Genomic DNA, 20,550 nt, shown 5'->3' on the forward strand with positions numbered 1-20,550 from the left:
ACATGCAGGACACATAAGGAAAGAGAGAGGGAGACTGCTGTGAGGCAATTCTTCCCTCTGCACCAATGCATTCTTGTGTGAGCGCTGGCCAACACTGCAGCAAAAAAACACCCATGGGGTTTCTTTGAGTCTGCAATGACCAAGGTGTGTATAGGATTTATTTGAATCTTCTGTTTTATTGGCGAGTCTAGGGCCAAATTGGACGGTGCTCATTGTTCCAAGAGAGTTCTTAATGCTTGATGGTTGTTGTGAAGTCGACTTTTAAAAAGTTTTTCACTTTTCTGTAATGGAAAGCATTAAGTATTTTTCAACGTGAACATTTTACAGTTCATAAGTACCAAAGTACAACAAATGGCATTATCTTGAGAATAGTTTAATCAAGGTGCGGTCGTTTGGGCTTGTTTGGATCCACTGGATGTTGTTTTTGTGTTTAAAAACTGAAGCAGCAGAAGTGGAGTGATATCGTCACTGTAGAATATGGCTCAGGAAGTACAAATACATCACTAGTACAACTATTGGCAACCCTTATAAAAATCTGTATGAAAGCCTTGAATATTTGTGGACATTTGGTCCCCACTTTTAACCCTCCTCACCCACCTAATGGAAAAAGTAAACTTGTGTCCTTGTCCAGCCTCAGTGCCACAGTTTAGTCATTTAAACTTTTCAACTATTGCTTCGACCGTAGATAGGAGCAAGTTTCGGCAAGTATATATTTTCTTTAGGCCTTACCTGAATGGCATGTTCTCTTGTCTTTCCCATTTTCAAGCATGACCAAGATAAATTAGCCTCTATATAGACTTAAAGGGCACCAAAAAATTTTTATTTCTAACATTTCCCAAATTTTAATGAAACGCATAAATTTAAAAAAAAAAAAAGTTAGATTCAGTTTGTAGGGATTCCTGGGAGGCCAAAAAGCAGACTTAATTTTTTGTTAGGTAAAGTCATTTCTGCTATAAATTAATTGTTACATTTAAAAGAAACAAACAGTATGCCAGATTTTTAATGTGTGAAAAACTGTTGAATGTTTTGAAACATTTATGCATTTATTCCCAGTTGGGTACCTTATTTTTTGGACCTGATTTAAATAATTTCATACACATTTTATTGACAATGCTTTCTTTATTCTTTTTAACAATAAAATTATGTGTAAATGACAGGAAACAATAAATTGTGGGTTCCTGTCATTTTAAGTGAGGGATGTGTTTGCTCATGTGTTGCTTTACTGTGAAGCAAGACAAATTAAGAGACACCGGGGCCACAGTAAGGCGACCAAGCAAAGCAAAACATCTGGCCATGGAGCCCCTGAGGAGCTCTGGGGCATTAGCCTCCCAAAGACAGCCGCCTCAGTGTGTGGACCAATCGCATCGGCTGCTTGGCATGTGTGCGTGTGTAGCTTCGCCATGCCTCTCCCAATCATCTCACCAGCTCTCACAATCAGTCTGGACCAGGCAAAGGAAATCTGCCCCATCATCGCCTCATTTTCAATTCACAGCATTCAGTTGCCACCTGCTGAGGCCAATCAGGCGTCTTCAGCTCGTTAATGAGCCAAGTGATCATTCAGTTGGTTATTGGTCAGATTTCCTGTATGCATTCAGCACGCGGTGCATGTTAATGCGCTCCACGTTGTCCGTGCAGCATGTCCATCCATGCATGGCTCTTACCTTATTAATCCTTCTTCTTCTGCTCTTTTAATTTCTGCTGTTGGAAGAACCAGGAGATGATTAAAGTCCAGACTGCCCTGCACACACAGTAAAACACTCAGTAGTAGAAATGATAACTGGATAAAACGATTTGTTAATTCTGATACAAAGTGAATGAATTGACTTGATTGAAGTGAGCTCTCTGAATATCTTTGTTTTTCCTGAATGAAGAGCTACTCTGAGGTGGTCTCCTATATCACACAGACCTTTTACTAAATGCCAGAGACTCACAACACCTCGCCCCATAACATTAATTCATTTTGAACAGTGCCACAGGCTGTTTGACTTTGCCTTTACCTGCAGAGAAAAGGAGGAGGACACATGTCAAAGCTTCTCATCTTCACTTCCAATCAAAAAGTACAGTCGTGGCTGTTGATTCCCATAAAGACGGTGACTGGAATAAATGTGTCACGTATCCATGTGTGCAGCATCTAACACAAAGTATCTGCATGACAAAACCTTGTTATTATGAGCGCCTTGACCTTTAAAAGCCAACACTGCTGCTAGAAGATATTTTATGTGATTCATGAGTATTATATGGGGCTCACTGAGGATATGAATGTTTTGTTTTTTTTTTTCTTTTAGTGCTGAGCTTGACCAATCCTCATTCTGAGCCAGCAGGATACCTGGGACATCATCTCCCCTCAACTGCATGAGTTTGATTTTCACTCATGTTCTTTTATTTCAGTTTGTAAGACTTTGCAGGAGCAAAGGCTGGAGGAGAGCGATAATGGTGACTGCACAGAAGCTGCTCAGATGATAGGTGATAAGTGATGGCAGGAGCAGAAAAAACAGACATGTTATCTACCTGATTGTTACTAAGACTCTTCAGTAGAATCTGACCATTTTTTATCACTTTCAGAGACTTTTGCAACTTCTGTCAGGATTATTTTTCTATTTTACTGCTAAACAGCAAATATCAATTAAGTCCAGTCACATTTACACTGTAGATACATTATAGAAAGAATGTAAGGTAAAAATACTTAACACATGATTCCATGTTACTGTTCATTTCTGCAGAACAGTTAGGATTTGAAATAATTACAGAAATATAAGTGTTTAGATTTATTAGATTTTATAAGATTGTGATATTATTATTTAATATTGCACAAGTGATATCTGTTGCAAATAGGTGAAAAATCTCAGGTTTGGGCATTAAGGTTGATGCATCTGATTGACTTTATTACTAGCATGCAGGGTATAATTGCATAATGCCTGAAATATAAGAGTCAATTAATAATTCCATCCAGTCAGTTTTTTGTCATTTTGTTATTGCACACAATCATGTGATAATAATTCTATGCAGCTGTAATTCTGGATAAATTACATAAAAAATCTATTTTATAAATTTTTAGAACTGAATGGAGAACCATTTCACATCAACAATAAAAGTAGATATTTTCATTATTCAATTATTTGCAAATAGGGATGAGATCATAAAAACGACTCACATCGATGTGATTTAGGTAAACCTTCAGTTTAAAAGCCACCAGAGTGCAGGCGCTTTGATTTTTCACTTTGCTATTTTAAAATGTCCTGTCATGCAGGTTGATGACTTATAAACTACATCTAATGCAAACTTTTATATGGGCTATAAAGTAGCATCAGAATTTATCATCCTGACACCTCTTTGGTCTCACCAGATGGTAGTAAATGTTAATAGCAAGGTATTAACTTTTATACCGTACATAAGAAGCACACCATCCCCCCTGAGAGCTTTCTGAACACAGCAGCAGTGAAGACAATTTCTGCACTGATTCAGGACTTTTATATACATGCAAGAAAACTCTTGATATCTCTACTTTACTGCTATGTTTTCAACCATCCTCATTCTATTTAAGGTGCATTCTTTTTAAGGACCTGCAATAAATAAATCTGAGGTTCAGGTCAGTGGATTCTGACGTCCCCTGGGGTTATGGTTGGCTTTTCAGTCTTAGAAAGCATCCATGAGAGGCAAAGAGGTGAACAGAGTGCAAAACAACCATTTTTTTCTGTTTGTGGTCATACAGCAGTGTACTATTAAGGATACAAACATCATATATATAAAGCTTTTCTGGTGTTTTTGTTGCATTGCAGTTAAAAGGAGCTGCTCTTTGTTGCCTTCCAGCTTCTGTGAAGAAGTGTTTTTCTGTCTGGATTATTTCAGCAGGAGTTAAAACCTCAGACGGTGTCCTCCTTTGATGCACCGAGGGTGTGTGTGTTCATCTTGGCTGTTACAAATGTTATCTGCGAGGACAGGGATTTAATCAACATTGCTCCAAACCCTGTCCTCCCTGTCTACTGTAATCTTTGCAAATCCCACCACTCGTCTGATGAATTTTCCAAACGTGGCATCGCGCCCTCACAAAACTGCTCTGTTCCTCAGCTGGTTATCTGCCCAAATAAAAGTGCCATTCTTGTCTGAAAGCCGCACTTTGATTTTACTTACCGTCTCTAGCTTTAGTTCCACCTTTCATGCTGAAAAGCCCCAGTTTCTATTCATTCCTGGTATCTTGTACTGATTAAACATGCATAGTTTTATATCTGTAGCAGGTTTTTTGCAAAATGACAAATGGGTGATGGTTTAATTTTTTGTGAATGCTATTTTTTTCTCTTTATGATCCACTGTAAAATGTGTCCCAACCATCTACCCTATCTAGATGAAGAAATGTGTTTTCATTACACAATGCTGCTGCCAACATAACCGCACAAATAAAAGCCAGCTAGAAGCATCTCAAGGCCTAGCATGTTGTAATAAATTGCATTGAAGTTTGTGACCATGTGAAAATTTGAAAAGTTGATAAAGTTTTATTTGTCAGCTATTAAGTTTTTTGAAATTTCAACATTTTCATGCTTGGTATCGGTAATCTTAGTGATGCTGAATTTGATGCTTTACTTTATGCGGCTTCTTATTTCCATTTTTGGACATATGAGTGGATACAAAAAAAGCAAAATCTGTCTTTGAGGATATTGTTTTGCAAACATTAGTTAGGTAACCAAATACAAGGACTGTGACAGTAACAAGGACAGTTACCTGCTTTTAGTAAAAGGATGTCTACGAATGCTCTATATGCAACTTTTTGTTGCCAAGACATTGACGGAACAAGAAAAAGTCTACCTAAGAATCACAGCGTTGTCTTCTAATAAATCATTAGTTGCACCATCTGCACCAAAACATGAATTCTGTTCTTGCCTTAGCCTGAATAAGAAAACGTAGAATCCGCAGCCGTGTGAATCATCATCTCTTCCTGAAAACGCTCAGCATAGCAGCCAAGAAGCCGTTGGTGCCGTTTTGTCGCTGGAAAGAAATGGGTGCTATTGGAGCATTTTTCTCTCTGTGTGCAATAAGTGATGGATGGTGTGACATTTCAGGGAATGCTTGTTTGTGTGTTTCACAGAGATATGCAGCTTTGCAGCGTGCATGGGTGACTTATGTTATTTAAACTAAATGAGAAGAGTGTGACAGAATGTTACATGTGGAAAACAGAGAATGAAAACTCACTGGATAATAAAATGCTCTTCCCCTCCACTGACCTTATTAACATGGGCACTGCTGCACTGTGCATCTCATTGGCATCAATTTATCAGCATGCCAAGTACACTGGAGCTAAATGTGTCAAGTTGAGAGTGTCGCAGAACAAATGTCTCTTCAGTACTTTCTTTCATTCTCACTTCACATTCATTGCATAAATGTCCACGTGATTCATAAAACCAGGTTATCTGTGCAGAAAAAGTTTGATAGCTTCAGTGTCGTTCTGGAGAATTAGCATAATTTAGAAGCAGCTTTTGTGTATTATTTGTGGAGGGAGAAAAACTCCAAAGGAAAATAATAAACCAAAAATAATTAGGCAGGTGTTACTCATACAATAAGTACAACTAGGTATACAAAAGTTTGAAATGTTTTATATTACCAGATGTTTTGTAATTTCATTAGTTTTTATATTGATATTTATCAAGGATCTAGCCACTAAAAATGCAACAAAAACTTTTATTTCTAGACATATGAAGAAATAAAAGTGCAGGAATATATTTTGTCATCTTTTTTTACTTTTGTTTTCCTGTTGAAAATGCATCTTTTCTTCCAAGTTTCCTCTGAAATGTGTTGCTCAATACTCAAAGTGTAAAGGTTTGCAATAATAACGGAACAGCATTTTTTTCCGTTATTAAATGGTTCCAGTGTCTAGATGTTGCTGATCGGTTCCATCGCAGCTCATAGCCAGTGTTGTTAAAGCACGCCTACAAAAAGACTTTCATGAGTGGCCTTGACTTTAAGAGCTTTGAACTTAAATGTGCTGTTTTTCCATATGAATTTGAACCAAGCGTAACTTATGTTGCTATCATTAAACCTCTTTCCCTTCAGGAGAGTATTCTCCTGTCAAATGAGAAAGTTGCTGGGCAAGGTTGGCTTCTTTATGCAGAAAAGAGTTAGATTTGTATTGAAGGGAGATGTTGGTGACGAGTGTCAGTGTATCTGCTCATACATCCTTCAGGCTGCTGTTCGTGTATTTCAGTGTGGGGACACATTTCTGACAATTCTCTTCAGATTATAGATAGAAGTGCTGAAACTGATGTAGGTTTGATCTGATTTAGCCTTGGAAAGTGAGGAACATTTTCATTTTTTTTTTCTTTTATGAAAATTTCTGGTTTCAAATGTGCATAAATGCAAGACAAACTCATTTAAATTAATTCTGTAAATAAATTTTGAATGCTAGTAGATGGTGCAATGTAATTCAAATAAGTATCTCAAACTTCAGTTTCAATTTTCTGTGTGTATCATGAATAAAGTTTTCAAATGTCTTGTTCCACTTTGGTGAAGGTTATCACCTTCTTTTTTATGAAGATGAAAAACTATTTCAAATTCAATTGTACCTTTTTACTGCTGTTTGAAGCATTAAACAGTCTTTTGGGTGTTTTTCTGTGTCCAGAGATAGTTCATTCTCTGCTTTGATATTGTTCTTCAGTTTTAGCCATGAACAATTTCAAAGCTAGTTTTGGAAAATGAGGGTGAAACAATAATGGTGGTGATGCATTAGATTGTTTAAGGACTTTCTTTAAACCTCTTTCATTTTGGTTTGTGTTGTTGCTTTGAGAGAAGGCTGTGGAGTGTTTATCTTAACGGGTCTGAATCACTGCGTAAATTAAGGTAGCATCTTCTAAAACAGATTCATGACTTGTCCTCGAGGCGTCTTCACAGAACAGAGGAAAAACTCTTACCTTATCAGCTAAATGTTGTTGTAGATTTACCGACATCACGCAATAAACCCCGGTGCTCTCTGCGTTCAGCCAGGCCTCTTCTTAAAGAATCTTTCATCAAATGAAAAAATAAACTACACTTATTTTATTGTGTGTAAAATAAGATTTATCTGCAAGGTGGATTTTTAGAGGCTGAATTTGAACTTTAAAGCACATAAAGACACATCAACGCTGGATGTACATACATTAGCCTCTGGCTTCTTTATCTCTGCTAACTCTTGACTGCATTCTCTCTGGATCCGGCCGTCGTCTGAAGTTGTGATGAAGTTGCAACCTGTCAGAAAAAAGGAATAGTGCTTCCAAATGCTCTAATTGTAAAATGTTGGAGGTTCTTTTGGACAAAGTGACAGCTGGTTGTATCCAGTGAGTGGACAGCAGGGCGGAGGAAAGGCAAATACTGTGTTTCAGAGGAGGACAGAGTGATGAAAGCATTCAGGGTGCTGGTGCAAAATTTGTCGCCTACCTTCAAAATCTTACCATGAACAAAAAGAGCTTCACTGTCAGGACATATAACCCTTTTGAATATTTGAAGTTGAGGAATTGAGGCTGCTGCTGAGCTAGATTGAGCGCAGTGGTCATACCTCAAGGTCTCCAAGGATCCGGAGAGTCCGACCAGGAGCCTCTGTGACCGATCCGTCTTTATCAGCCAGACTGAGGGCAGGAATTAAGCTGGCTGTGTTTCTCAGTGGATCACTGTTGTTGCTGCTCAGCAGGTTTCTAACATCCTCCCCTTAAATCATTCATCTAAAGGCGTTTAAAAGATTCCATGTTTTGAAGTTTTGTCAAAGATTAAGTCTAAATGTTCATCTAATGTTTAAATTGAATAAAACTGAATGCTTGGTCAGCCAATAGATGTTTTGTCAGTGTGTCATGTCTATGCATTAAAACTAGATTCAGTAAATTAGAATGTCATTGAGAAGTTTGTGTATATCAGGATCTACAGATTTTGCACACAGACTGATATTTTTAAGCCTTTATTTTGGTTAATTATGGTAATTTTTCTGCTTAAAGCTAATAAAGCACGATATTTAGAAATGTTCGCCCCAAATTATGTTGAATGCTTAAAGATTGTCTTAAAAAGGGACTTTTATTCTAATATAAAAAAGCCTCATGTGACTTTAAATGCTTTTGCCTGGTGACTAAAAACAGAAAAAAAACTTTTATGGGCAATTCCAAAAGAAATTGTGCTGAGTAATAATTTTACTTTGGAAAGCACTCAGAACTGTCTTGTTGCTGAAATGCTCTAAACAAATGAACTTGAATGAAATTTTAGCAAAATGCATTCAAGCTGCTTGTTGTGAGACAAAATGTGAAGCAATGCAAAGGATATTCTTATTGTCTTTTTGTTATATAAACCTAATCAAACGTAAAAGGAAATGCTAAACGGGGTTAAAAAAAAAGTACATACATTAGGCTGTGGATGAAATTATATTTTAACAATATTTGTACCAGTTTAGGAATATATGATTAAAATGTCAGTTGTAAATAAATTACACCCCAATAGAATTAAATATATATTTTACTTTAACTTTTTTTGTGCCTTTTAAAAAAAATTTTAATGAGTAAAACCAGAGTAAAAATAGTTTTGCCCCTCCTCTATCAGCAACCTGAGGGGTGATTACACATCTCTAGGTTTTTATTTGAAGCATGTGAATATTTATGTAACATGATCTTATTGATATTTTGTCTACTGTAGCTCAGCATCTCCCCAGCATGTGTACACATTTGTTTACTGGGGGAGGTGGTATTGATAGCAGCATGCTCTTCTCATTGTTTATTTATAACCAGCCATGTTTCCTCTCCTCCTTTTAGTCTCAGACTGTAAATATCCTGCTTGATTAAAAATTGAAGACATGTTGTGAACCCTTCTGCTGCCCATGGTATTTCTGAAAAGCTCAAATATCATCTGTTGGTTCACTTTATGAGAATATAGTTTCTCAAATCATAATTATTTTCCAGCTGCTTGCAAGGAGTTCTTTGGTGTGTATTGTGCTTTTTGTTAATCATCTTTATTTGCCTCATTCTAGGATGACTTATCAGATTTACTCATGTAAATTTCTGTCCAAACACTTGAGGATTGACTGCTAAAAAATGGCAGGCTCATCATTGCATGGATGACATGCTCTCTGAGACTCACCCAGTGAATCAGCAGGCTGTCAGTCACAACCGCCACCTCTGCACTCCTGAGAAAGATGCACTGTTAGCAGGGTATGTTTTTAGCTCGGAATCATGACTTTCTTGCAGAGGCACACCTACACTTCCGATAGGAGAAAAAAAAAAACACAGCAACTATCCGATGCTGTTGTAATTTAGGCCAACAGTCGCCCACTCAGAGAGGAAGTCTTGGCCACCGATTCATTTAGAGTTCAGCTGTCAGACACTATACTCGCACATTTTCATGCACACATATTGCAGCGCTGTGCACTCTGCACAGGTAATGAGAAGTGGGGAAAAGAGACAGGGGGCTTTATTGGTCTGGTGGGTCTTGGATAAAATAGTGAAAGTGAGGCCTAAAGGAAGGCTCAGACCATTAAGATTTCTGGATCAAAAATTTGGGGGAAAAAGCAAGCCTCAATCATTAAACTAAAATACATTGTAATCATTGTTTAATTTTTTTAATTTGTTAAAAATCAGATTGGCTTTTGTTGAAAACCACATTGAAGTTTTCTACTTTATTTTTTTTTTTTTAGCACAAATAAGTGTTTCTATCTTCTACTTTCCTGCTGCTTCAAAATCATAGATGCACTAACAATGCTGTGCATGTGCAGCTTCACTTTTGCTCTTTTTCTCCTTCAATCTTCCTGCTCTCAAAATGTAGAAAATGTACCATCACTCCAGTCATTTTGCTGTTTTTTTTTTTTTTTACACCAATATGCTTTCATGTTGTTTACCAAAGACGTGCCTGTGGGCTGCTGGGTGGGTTTACTGCAAATAAAAGCTCCAGGTCTTATTTTTTTCCCTCTCCTTTAGGAAGAATTAGGCAAAAATAAATATCTGAGTGGAAATAAGCCACAACCATTTCAAAATAGTTCAACCTTTTCCATAGTTAGATTATATTTTTCATATTAAAACTTCTTGAAAAATAGTAAAAATGTTTATTTACCACAGTTTTATGAAAGCAAAATCTGGCTGCATGCCAGAACATACAGATGCTGCTATTTTAAAGCATTTGTTTCTAAATGACTTCATAATATTATTAATATATGATGTTGTGTTGCATCGTTGATGAAACTCAGTTGTTATTCCAAACGTATACGTGTTTATAACCTAAATATCTCTGTCAAATGATGTTTCAGCAGAGTCTATAATCTGTCAAGCATCCTGACAGGGTGGCCTTTGGGAGGATAACAGTCTACAAAACATTTCCTTCCCCCTGAGGTCACAGCCTTTTATTCAACTTGGCTCTGAGAGGAGAGACCGTTCGGAGACAACATTTTTAATGGCGTGCTGCACCGAGAGTTTACGGCTGTCTGATGCTGAGGAAGGAGATGCTATTGGAGCACCAGAGAGGGGATATTCTGATCCGACGCAAACTGTGCAATTTGCAGAGGGTCTTTCTCTTAAGAGGAGGTGACTGTGATTAGCTGCACTCCTGTGAGAGGGAGATTTATGAGCTCTAAGCTTCTTTTTTGCCTGACCTGCTGCACACATTTACAAGTTAGAGAAACATCCAAAGAGGCTTAAAAAAAAAAAAAAGTGCTGCGTAACTCCCAGGATTTATTAGAAGGTATTTCTCAAGATGGTTTAGAGAAGCATGAAATTATGATAATCAGCTCTGGGATGTGAATTTTTTTCTTTTTCAGATTCCAAATCTGATTTCATGGAATATGTAAAACAGGAAATGTGAGTTATGTATGTCGGGCCAAAACTAAAATAACACAAATTCTCCGTCTTCAAAACACCTCATTGTTTTCTGTGCGTGAATTTTAGGTCAGCTCCCTGCAGAGATGACTTGGTTACCACGCCAACACGTTTTTGCCCCTGTCTCCTGTTGCTATGGTAACAGCTCAGATCCTGGTTGACCTTAGCTTTCTCCACAGATACACTCGGTCATTAACTGAGCAGGCATTTATTGTACCAATAATGAGCTTCTTTGTCCCCAACAGTCTGACCCCGAACTTCAGTGGGCTGAGTAGAATGAACTTTTCATTGGTCCTGATCATCTGAACAGGATGCACTGTGGCCTGGTTTTGTTTCTGTTGCTTTGGGAGCAGTAGCACTGTACAGCTTCTGTAACTAAGTTCACTGTTTTTTAGTGTATTCAGCAAAAACCGTGGCTGCAAAGTGGGCACAAATGATGAGGCCTCTGCCTCTGTGCTTGGTATTTATTATGAGGTGTTTGTGCTGATGCAATGCTTCTGTTGTGCTTGGTTTTCTCTAAATGTAACTGTGTGCATTAGAGGCTAACATCTGCACTTTTTCCTCTTATACAAAGCAAACATTTGGTTAACCGTTAGGTTGGTCAGAGTAAACTTTGTAAACCTAACTAACTTTGTTCAACTGTTCAAACAATCTGCACTTGTTTCATGTGCTGCTGTGCTATAGTTAACTGGTAATTTAGGTCTGTGGACTCTGAATGTAGGTCATGTCCAGCCTGACCTGATGATGGATTTTCTAGCATGCCTTCTAACAAAGAAAGAAACTGAGAACTGTACGGTATGGCTATTTGTGTGAAGGAGTAATTACTTGGAAAGAAGAGTCAATTTTCTTCTCTCTCCAGCATTTCTATTTTACACCTTTGAATCTTCCAGATTATTATATTGCTACATTTTACTTTTAGTCAATAGCTGTGATAAGCAAGATGTGGTCAGCATTCTTTAGAAATTGATTTTTGTTCGAGTTTCTAAAGAGGCATTGCTGTGAGTTGTAAAATGGTTGCTTAAAACAGAAGGAGTGAATGGAAGCAGCTGGAAGTCACTTACTATACAGAACAGTCTGTGTTTAGTCCTGAAATTTTAACCAAGCTACAATAATGTAACTTAAAATGTTGCTCTGATATCATTCCTAATGGACGTGGTACATGGCAGAATGTAAAATACTGACATTTAGTCAGTATTTTAAGCAACTTGCTTTTAAAACTTACAAAGTTTATATGTTTTCCTTTTTCTTGGCTCAGACACTGAGTAGAGGGGGAAAGAAGGCTTCCAGCTGCACCCATTTTGTTGTGGGTAAAACCATGGATGTGAGAAGTTGGTGAGAGTGCAATAAAATTTGTCCTGATAACTTTGGGGCTGAAATCAAAATAAAAATTAAAACAATGTAGTAAACCAAAAATGTAAGTGTTGTCTTAAGTTTTTACCACATTACCTTTTGCAAGTATGTAAATGCAATAATTGCATTTACATCTCTGAGAGCAAATCTGTTCAATAATTTTCATTTTGATATTAGGTTTAAAGTTTGTAAGAAGGATTGTGTTATGTATAGCTTGCTTGCACTCACAGGAGACATTTGAAAAGCAAAACCCACAAATTTTGACAGTAGAACCTTCAGATTTTGTCACCACTGGTTCTGTGGCCATGTTGACTCCATGACAGCATCTCTGGGACAAACTATCCTCCATCCCTCCGCCACGCGTCGCTTTATATCCTTCAAGCCATTAGTCAGCTTGAGGCTCGTCTCATATTCACGTGGAACACTATTTGTAGTCGTAGGAGAGGTTTACCCTCTTCAGTTTCACATTACTGACCTTTTCGGTTGTTGGATACTCATTCATTTGTCATGTTCTATTTGGAAGTCGCAATAGAGTTTCAGTAATTGTGTACAAAAACAGCATAACTATAGCTATAGGAAGCCAAATTATCACTGCCAAAATTACTTAACTGCTTTGAACGAAAAGGAAAATATTTCATTGGGAGTCCTTCATGTCACTGCTATTAAGATTTGTGGGTTTTCTGGCACCAAAAATACTTTTACTATAAACACTTTCTAAAGTTATATAAAAATTCCCACATGATTCTTTATCTATTACATAAGACTATTTTTTAAAACTGTTTGCTGTTTGAAACAAACATATTTTAATGTCTTAAGGACAAAAACAAAGTCATGTAAACATGTACAAGCAAGCCTTTCTTTCTTCTGTGGTTTTTTACAACATTTAATCATTTTACGGCGCAGAGAATCCTCCTCCTGCTGTACAAGTTAAGTTCTGGTTCCTGTCATATAAGGTTACTCATTGACCTAGAAGCCTTACTTCTGGTCAGATCCACTTCAGTTAAAACAGTTCAAAAGAAACTTTCATGTCATTTCCATAGAGGATTTGTCTAAAGCAAAGAGACATAATATGAGTGCACTACCTGGAATCTGCGCAGCACCGAGTTGTTGTCCTTGACTCCTGAGGGACAGATTAGAAACGGATTCATAACATGCAAGACTTGTAAACAAAACATGGTTTTATTTTTTTATGGAACAAAGTAATTGCATTTTTGCACGCTGATACAAAGATACAAAATATTTTCAATTAATTATGTTATTGATCATATTTCTTTTGGAGCTTCAAACTAATATTGATCTTTCAGATTAATTTGACAGAAATGTCAAATAAAGCTAAAAACAAAGTTCATAAAACTGACAATCTTTTGCCATTTATTCTTTCTTTGAAAGATGTTTTAATTCGTTTTTGGTGTTTTTTTATTCAAATAATTGCAGCACATGTATTTCTGCATTTAGGCTTTGGTTCATCGGTTTATGTTTTAAGCAGACTTCCATCTTAAGCTAAGTGTTTATAATGTAAATCAATTTCATATGCCTTTTTGTAGAATGTGAGAACAAGAGAGTAATTTAATTTAATTAAATTAGTTAAAAATACCAGTTGCAAGTGACTTTTTTCTTTAAACATTTTCCTGCTGGTTTGAATTAAATCCACAATTTGTCCCTTTGGAAAGTTAACCACAAATCAAAAGTAAAAACTTAACTTTAAATATGTTGCACCGACAGTTATGAATTATTACCTAATTTGTAGAAACCTATCAACTTTACTTTGTGATGATATAAAATATTCTCAGTTCTGCTAATTTAGTTTGATCTCACGAATAGCATACCAATGAGAATAACCTAGATACTATAAAATACCACAAAGATGTGGACTGACAACACATTTGCAGGATTTTCAAGCACTATGCACTAAATTACAGAGTTTATATGTTTTCCTTTTAAGGAATTCTCAGTTGAAGTATGCATCTAAATCTTTAATGATTAGCTTTCTGTGAACCAGCAGGAAACCAAAAGTACACTCGAAAAGCTCTTGAGAAAATATGCCTTCTAGCATTCAAATGAAAAGCATAGAACCTGTCTGGAGGAAGTTGTTAGTAAAAGCGTGTCTCACTAAACTGCTGCCTCCTCAACTCTGACAGAGATTAGCAGCAGGAAGAGAGACGAGGTTCCCTCTGCAAACACGATCAGTGGGGTTTCATTTTGTTTGGGTTCTTCTAAGTCATCTCGGTCACTGCTTATGTTGTAGTGCAGAATTTTCTGCTGCATTTTTCTGTTGGCTTATAGTGTGTGTGCATCAGTTTGAGCAGTAATAGCAGGCTGCAGTGTTAAGTAGATGGGCAGTTTTGCTCTCATTATCTTGGAGATTGAGTCATATAAGCTGTTCTAAAGTTGTGACAAGTACTTCATCCCTTATACCTGCATATTGTGATTGACTGCAAACATGTTAGCTGGAAATTCAAAACTTTCCGTCTTTCAAAGTCAAATTCTTTCTTTATCTTTTAATCTTCACGCAATCTATTTGAAACAAAAAAGCTGCTTTATAACTGATTCGATCATTTCCAGCTTACTGATGGATTTCTTCTGATCCTGACCCATCTCGTCCTTTTCTCTGTGGTTCTGCAGGAGTTTGCTGCGCTGACCAAGGAGCTGAACGCCTGCAGGGAGCAGCTGCTGGAGAAGGAGGAGGAGATCTCTGAACTCAAAGCTGAGAGGAACAACACCAGGGTATCTAAAGCTCGAATCTTACATCAAACTTACATTGTGCTGGATCGGTCAGTTCCTCTCCAGCTGCTTGTACTACGAAGCTTCTTGTGAGGAAACAATGTTTTAACACACGTCTTAAAAACAGAAGCAATGAATCTGCATCAATTTGGTTTTCTTCCATTAGTTTTGTTGTTAACGATGAAGTTGGGTTTTGTTTTTTGTTCTGGCGAAGCAAATATTTTTCTTTATGCATTTTTCTTTTTGATTGGTGCACATTTTGGCTAATAAGCAGCTCTTGTAGCAGTTTAAATTTGTCCAGGTGGGTTGGTCTGCTTTCAGAAGCTCAGAATGAAAGCAAGAAAGAAAATACAGATATGACTATTCTTTGTCAAACTAAGTCCCCTGAAATATTCTAATATGAAAATGCAAAGTGTGCAGATAAAGAGAATAATGGATCATTAACATGGCCTGTACTGGCCCCAGTAAAGACATGGGAGACATTTGTGATGTAGGTCACAGTAAATACAATCACAAAGTTTAATAAATGTCTTCTTACTACTCCCAGTATCTATGTATTTGCAAAAGATACAAATAAAGTTGGGATCCTTTCATGTGGACAAAATAGCAGCAGGGGAATAAAACAATATAGACTTATTTTATTTTTGATATTTAGTAATGTTAAAAATGTGGATGCATAGTGCTTGAAAATTGTCAAATCCAACCAATAGACCTGTATTTCCATGACAAACGAATGTCTTTAGCATGGAGATGGAGGAATACATTAACAACTTGACCTACATTATTAATATTAATTGTCAAAAAGTGGTATTTCTAATACACAGCCTTGAGGGACACAATTTGTGACAGGTAACCAGAAGAAAGACGAAATTACTCACGGAAAGATTTTTTCCCACATTCCTGATATTTTATGATGTTTCACTTCCTGCTCCAGAATTTTGAATATGATCCTCAGAAAAAAAGGAGGCTGACTGCATATTTTGATGAACAGAAATGGAAGTTAGTCTGCAAAAGTACTGAACCAAGCATCTATACTGATATTCTGCCTGGGAATTTTCCACTTCCTCCACATATGAGTACTCAGCAGTAGAATTAAGTGGTGATAATATGCAGAGTCCTCCAACTCAAATACTCTCATGGGAAATTGAACCAACTTGTAAATGTTTGGGGAGCCAAAGTTGTGCATGTTCACTTTTAAAAAACATTCTCCTCTTAAAAGCTGTAAGCACACTCTGCTGTTGCCAGATAAGACCGGTTTACTTTTCTGCACTGATTTAGTTTTCACTTTTTTTTTTATTCTGCTAAAGGACTATTTTAGCACATCTCACTGAGAAATCATGAAAAGAGGTGCAAAGAAACAGAAAACGTCATTTTCACACTCACTTAATTATCGCCTCTGACTCTCTGAAGAGCAATTTTCAAAGCAAGCTTTAATTAAACGTGGTTTTGTCACTGAAGGTGTTTTACATTTCATAATTAAGTTTTGTAAAGCATGTGCAGACAGGTAGTGGACTGAGGGGCTGCAGTGTTGTCTGTGGAGACATGTAAACTTTATTGACTGTTAGGATAAGTGTCCCAATCGAATGACATGCACGTACAGTTAGACTCGAGAGGGTCTGGAGACATGAAGCATGTCCAATAAATAATAAAGCAACGGTTGAAAAAATCTGCCGAACAGGATTAGAGTGTGTTCTAATTCTGGAAGAAGCTCAGTGTAAACACTTCATGACTGATTCAGCTGTGTTTGTTCTGTTGACGTTGCAGGAATACGGAGTACATGATGACTGCTGCTCCAGCTCTGAGAGAGATAATTCAGATAGAGAAGCGTTTTAAATTTGCCCTTTTTGAGACCCTTATGTTTCTCAGAAACATGAGAATGACCACTTTAACCTCCTGAGACCCTGCATCCTCATATGAGGACATTACATTTTTGTAAACACAGATGTAAATAATAACATTGATTGAATGGTCTTATCGTCACACAGATAGACCCAATGTCCTCGTCTGAGGACATTGGGTTTTGAGATAACCACTTATTGTAGAAAGCTGAAATTTCATTTTTAGGCCAATTGGGTCCTTATGATCCCAAATGACAAGGAGAAATGTATATGCAAAAACAGACCCATTGTCCTCATATGAGGGCATTGGTTTTGACATAGTTCAAGAGCACATAGAAAGCTAAAATTTAATTTCAACTAAAATTAGGTCATACTAATCCCAAATAGTAAGGAGACATAAAAAATGCACATCAAACAAAAGCCCGGGTCTCAGGAGGTTAATTTTTTCTAATGGTAAAATATAATTGGTTGCATTTTTAAAACTATAATCGAATGTATACTACTTCCAGAGCATTTATTTTAATGATGTAGTAGAAAACCAAGTTGACAGTCCAACCCTGTGTGAGTTCAAAACTGCTTTCATTTGCAATAAAAGTTTCCTCTCTTAGCCACAGTAGAAACTCATGTCAAATTAGAAATATTTAAAATATTCTTGATGTACTAATTATGAAAAGTTCACCACTGGGACTCCTGCATTTACCTGATGATGGAATCAGTCAAACTCTCTTTTACCTTCTACACTTTCTGCTTTCTTTTGTGTCTCACCAGAAACGAAAAAAAAAAATTCTGACCTTTGCATAAAAATCCCTGTTTTTGCAGGTGACAATCTTGAATCAGTTATTTTGTATTGTTTACCCTATTGGAGCTGTTAACAGGGTGACAGACATACAGTAGATGTTTGGTTGTTATTAAGGTGTGACCCAGTTGATTTCATTTTTGACTAATTCTGCTTTTTAAGCCCAAATACTATAAAGAATGTGTTGAAGGTTCTATGTTGGTGCCAGTGATTTTAAATATGACTCAAAATGAAATAATTTCATTATTTCCCTTGAATTGCTTCCTAATCCTTATTTGACTTTTACAATGGGAAACATTTTTGTTTTTATGATATATTCACTACATGCATATACAACAAAGAGCAATATTAATGTAACACTTTCATAAAGAACGTGGTGAAGCTTGAAAGTGTCTTTTAAGGTTTATGTTTTAATATATATTTTAGTCTGTATATGTGATCAGCACAACTAGTGCTCAAAGACTCGCTTAGGGAAGCGTGTCTGGTAAGATTTTTTTGGTCATCTGTTCAGCCAGCTGTTTGAAGCTTTTCCCTGTTTTTAACAAATAATCTGTGCATGTGATTTTCCCAGTTACTTCTGGAACATCTGGAATGCCTGGTGTCCAGACACGAGCGGTCACTCCGAATGACGGTGGTCAAGCGTCAAGCTCAGTCCCCCTCAGGGGTCTCCAGTGAGGTTGAAGTCCTCAAAGCACTTAAGTCCCTGTTTGAACACCATAAAGCACTCGACGAGAAGGTACATCTGTCACCAGCCGTGTATTATTTTCACTTCTGTTGGAGGAAAAAAAACCTATATTTTTGTATATTTGTAAATGAATGCAGAATACTGTGAAACAATATGGGTTCCTTATATATTTTAATCGAATTAATATGTTGATTACTGTTTTAAACATTGCTGTGAGGCTATTTAACTTGAGCATTTGTTGGCACTGTTTGTTTTCCATAGTTAGATTGCTGCTTTTACCCTCTATTCCCCCTTTGTGATCCACAGGGAGGCTAGCTTTCAGCCTGACCCCTAAATGCTCTCATCTGTTAAGGCTTGATGTTTTGGGTGGTAAAATTGTCTTGTGACACTGGGCATATTCCCAATGTCAAAGTTTTTAATTCAGGGTTAACTCCTCTGAGATAGTTGAAAAGATCAGAACAAGAAGGGATATTGAAACAAAATGTACTTTTAGAATCAGTCAGGGCTCCTTTTGCGACTTCAAAACCACATTTAAGCATTATCGTACAGACATAAGCAGAGAAAAAAATTATTTATCTCTTGCCATGTTAATCGAAGCTTACCTAGATTGAAATTTAAATAATCAATTTAAATGAACATTGACTTAAATATTGTTTTCTATTTTAAAATTTTCAGGTCAGAGAGAGACTACGAGTGTCACTGGAGAGAGTCTCTGCCTTGGAGGAGGAGCTCACAGCAACCAATCAGGAGGTAACATACTGTGAGCTTATATGAAATAATAGCTCTGCTAATATTTAAACATACTTACTTAAATACACTTTCATTTATTTGCTGAATGTTTGAATGGGTAATGAGCCCCAGGCCAGTGTATTTACTTCAGTTAAGACTTTCTGCTGGTTAATTTTCTTTAGTACAAGAAATGCTAGAAATAGAAATGAGAATGAAATGAGAAATGATGAGAATGAAATATGCATTTTGTCATATTCCACAAGTCAATGCATCACTGGGATTTAAGGTGAAAGACAAACACAAGTATCTGTGAAGTGGACAGTAAAAGTTTTAATTTGTTTTTACATCTCAAAAGCTGCAAAATGCAATATGCTTCAATCAGATACCACTAAAATAAAATCCGGTGCAGCCAGTTGCAGAAAGCATTTAATTTCACTATAACTCTGTGTTTTGTGAAGGCCTTAGAAGTTTGTTTGAGCACAAACGCCAATATATTTTTTGTGCCTCGCCAATTTTTACAGGAATGTACTGTATATCCCTGCTATAAACATTTTTTCACTGAAACTCAGAACCTGTAGAAGATTACTCACTGTTTTTAGATCAAAGTTGCTGACGAGCTTCGTGTTCCAGACCAGCAGCCTTCCTCTCAGGCTGCACACTGGCTGCCAGTTCCCAGTCTGTCACCAGTCACGACACAAAGAGGAGGAACACTTGGACTTTTTGTGGTTGTCACATCCTGACAGAGTTTTGGTTGGAAGGCACAAAGAGGAGAATATAAACGAAAAACGGCAATGAATGTCGATGCCAACTGTGGTCAAAGAGATGTGTGCTAATGAGTGTGCAGGTGTGTCTTTAGTGAATGCTGAAAAAGTATGGAGACCATAATCTTAGTTGGAATGAAAAGTGTTTTCGAGGAGATAGTGTGAGCTCAAGTGTGTGTGAAATCAACGATTCTTTTATAAAGAAGTGAAAGTTATTTGACAAGCGTGTAGTTTTTAAAGTTGTTTTTCTTTTTTCCTAGAAGAAACTTGATTTTAACGGAGCATTTGAGGCACTGACAGACACGACGGTAGGAAATGTAGCACCATTAGAAATTCTCACACCACTGAGCCAAGGTTAGAAAGCCTCTGCAGTACACCCGCGAGCTTCCCCCTTATATGCGGTTAACAGCAACCGCCAGCTGTGGGCAGATGAGTGATCGGGCCTAGAGGCAGCAGACAGACGCTTAAACTGGCGTTGCTGAATAGAAATGTCTCACTTCAGGGGCTCCAGGGAAGCGTGAGCAAGCAAACTGGTAATTGATTTTGGATGGAAGTCTTGTATGAGTCCCATTTCCCTGCGGGCATTTTCACAACACTGCCGTGCCTGATGAAATCAGCACCCTTTGACCTTGTGCAGTCACAGGTGCTTAAGTGGCCACACACTGATTACTGCAAGGGATTCTAATTTGCTGCTATCAAATCAAATGTTATACTGGATTTGTTGGAATCTATTTTAAGATACAATTAAAGTAGTGAGTTTAACAGTTGAAAAGTTACACTACATGTTTAAAATTGTTTTTGTTTGTTAAAGTGAAACTTAATGTCACACAAAAGATGCTAGTATTCTTTCTAGGATTCTCATTGATCTTAGTTGACA

The 20,550-nt window shown here is 37.1% G+C and overlaps 1 protein-coding gene across 10 annotated transcripts in view; it reads left to right on the forward strand.

Annotated features, from left to right (window-relative positions):
• Positions 1-20,550, forward strand: part of ppfia2 (PTPRF interacting protein alpha 2) — a 123,772-nt gene that overhangs the window by 71,969 nt on the left and 31,253 nt on the right. For all 10 annotated transcript variants that reach the window (XM_023350345.1, XM_023350349.1, XM_023350350.1 and 7 more), the window contains 3 exons: positions 14,766-14,867; positions 18,070-18,234; positions 18,859-18,933. In XM_023350345.1, coding sequence (XP_023206113.1) covers positions 14,766-14,867; positions 18,070-18,234; positions 18,859-18,933 — 342 coding nt within the window. The remainder of the gene's footprint in view (positions 1-14,765; positions 14,868-18,069; positions 18,235-18,858; positions 18,934-20,550) is intronic.

This window comes from Xiphophorus maculatus, chromosome 17 (assembly GCF_002775205.1).
Source record: "Xiphophorus maculatus strain JP 163 A chromosome 17, X_maculatus-5.0-male, whole genome shotgun sequence".
Taxonomy (NCBI): domain Eukaryota; kingdom Metazoa; phylum Chordata; class Actinopteri; order Cyprinodontiformes; family Poeciliidae; genus Xiphophorus; species Xiphophorus maculatus.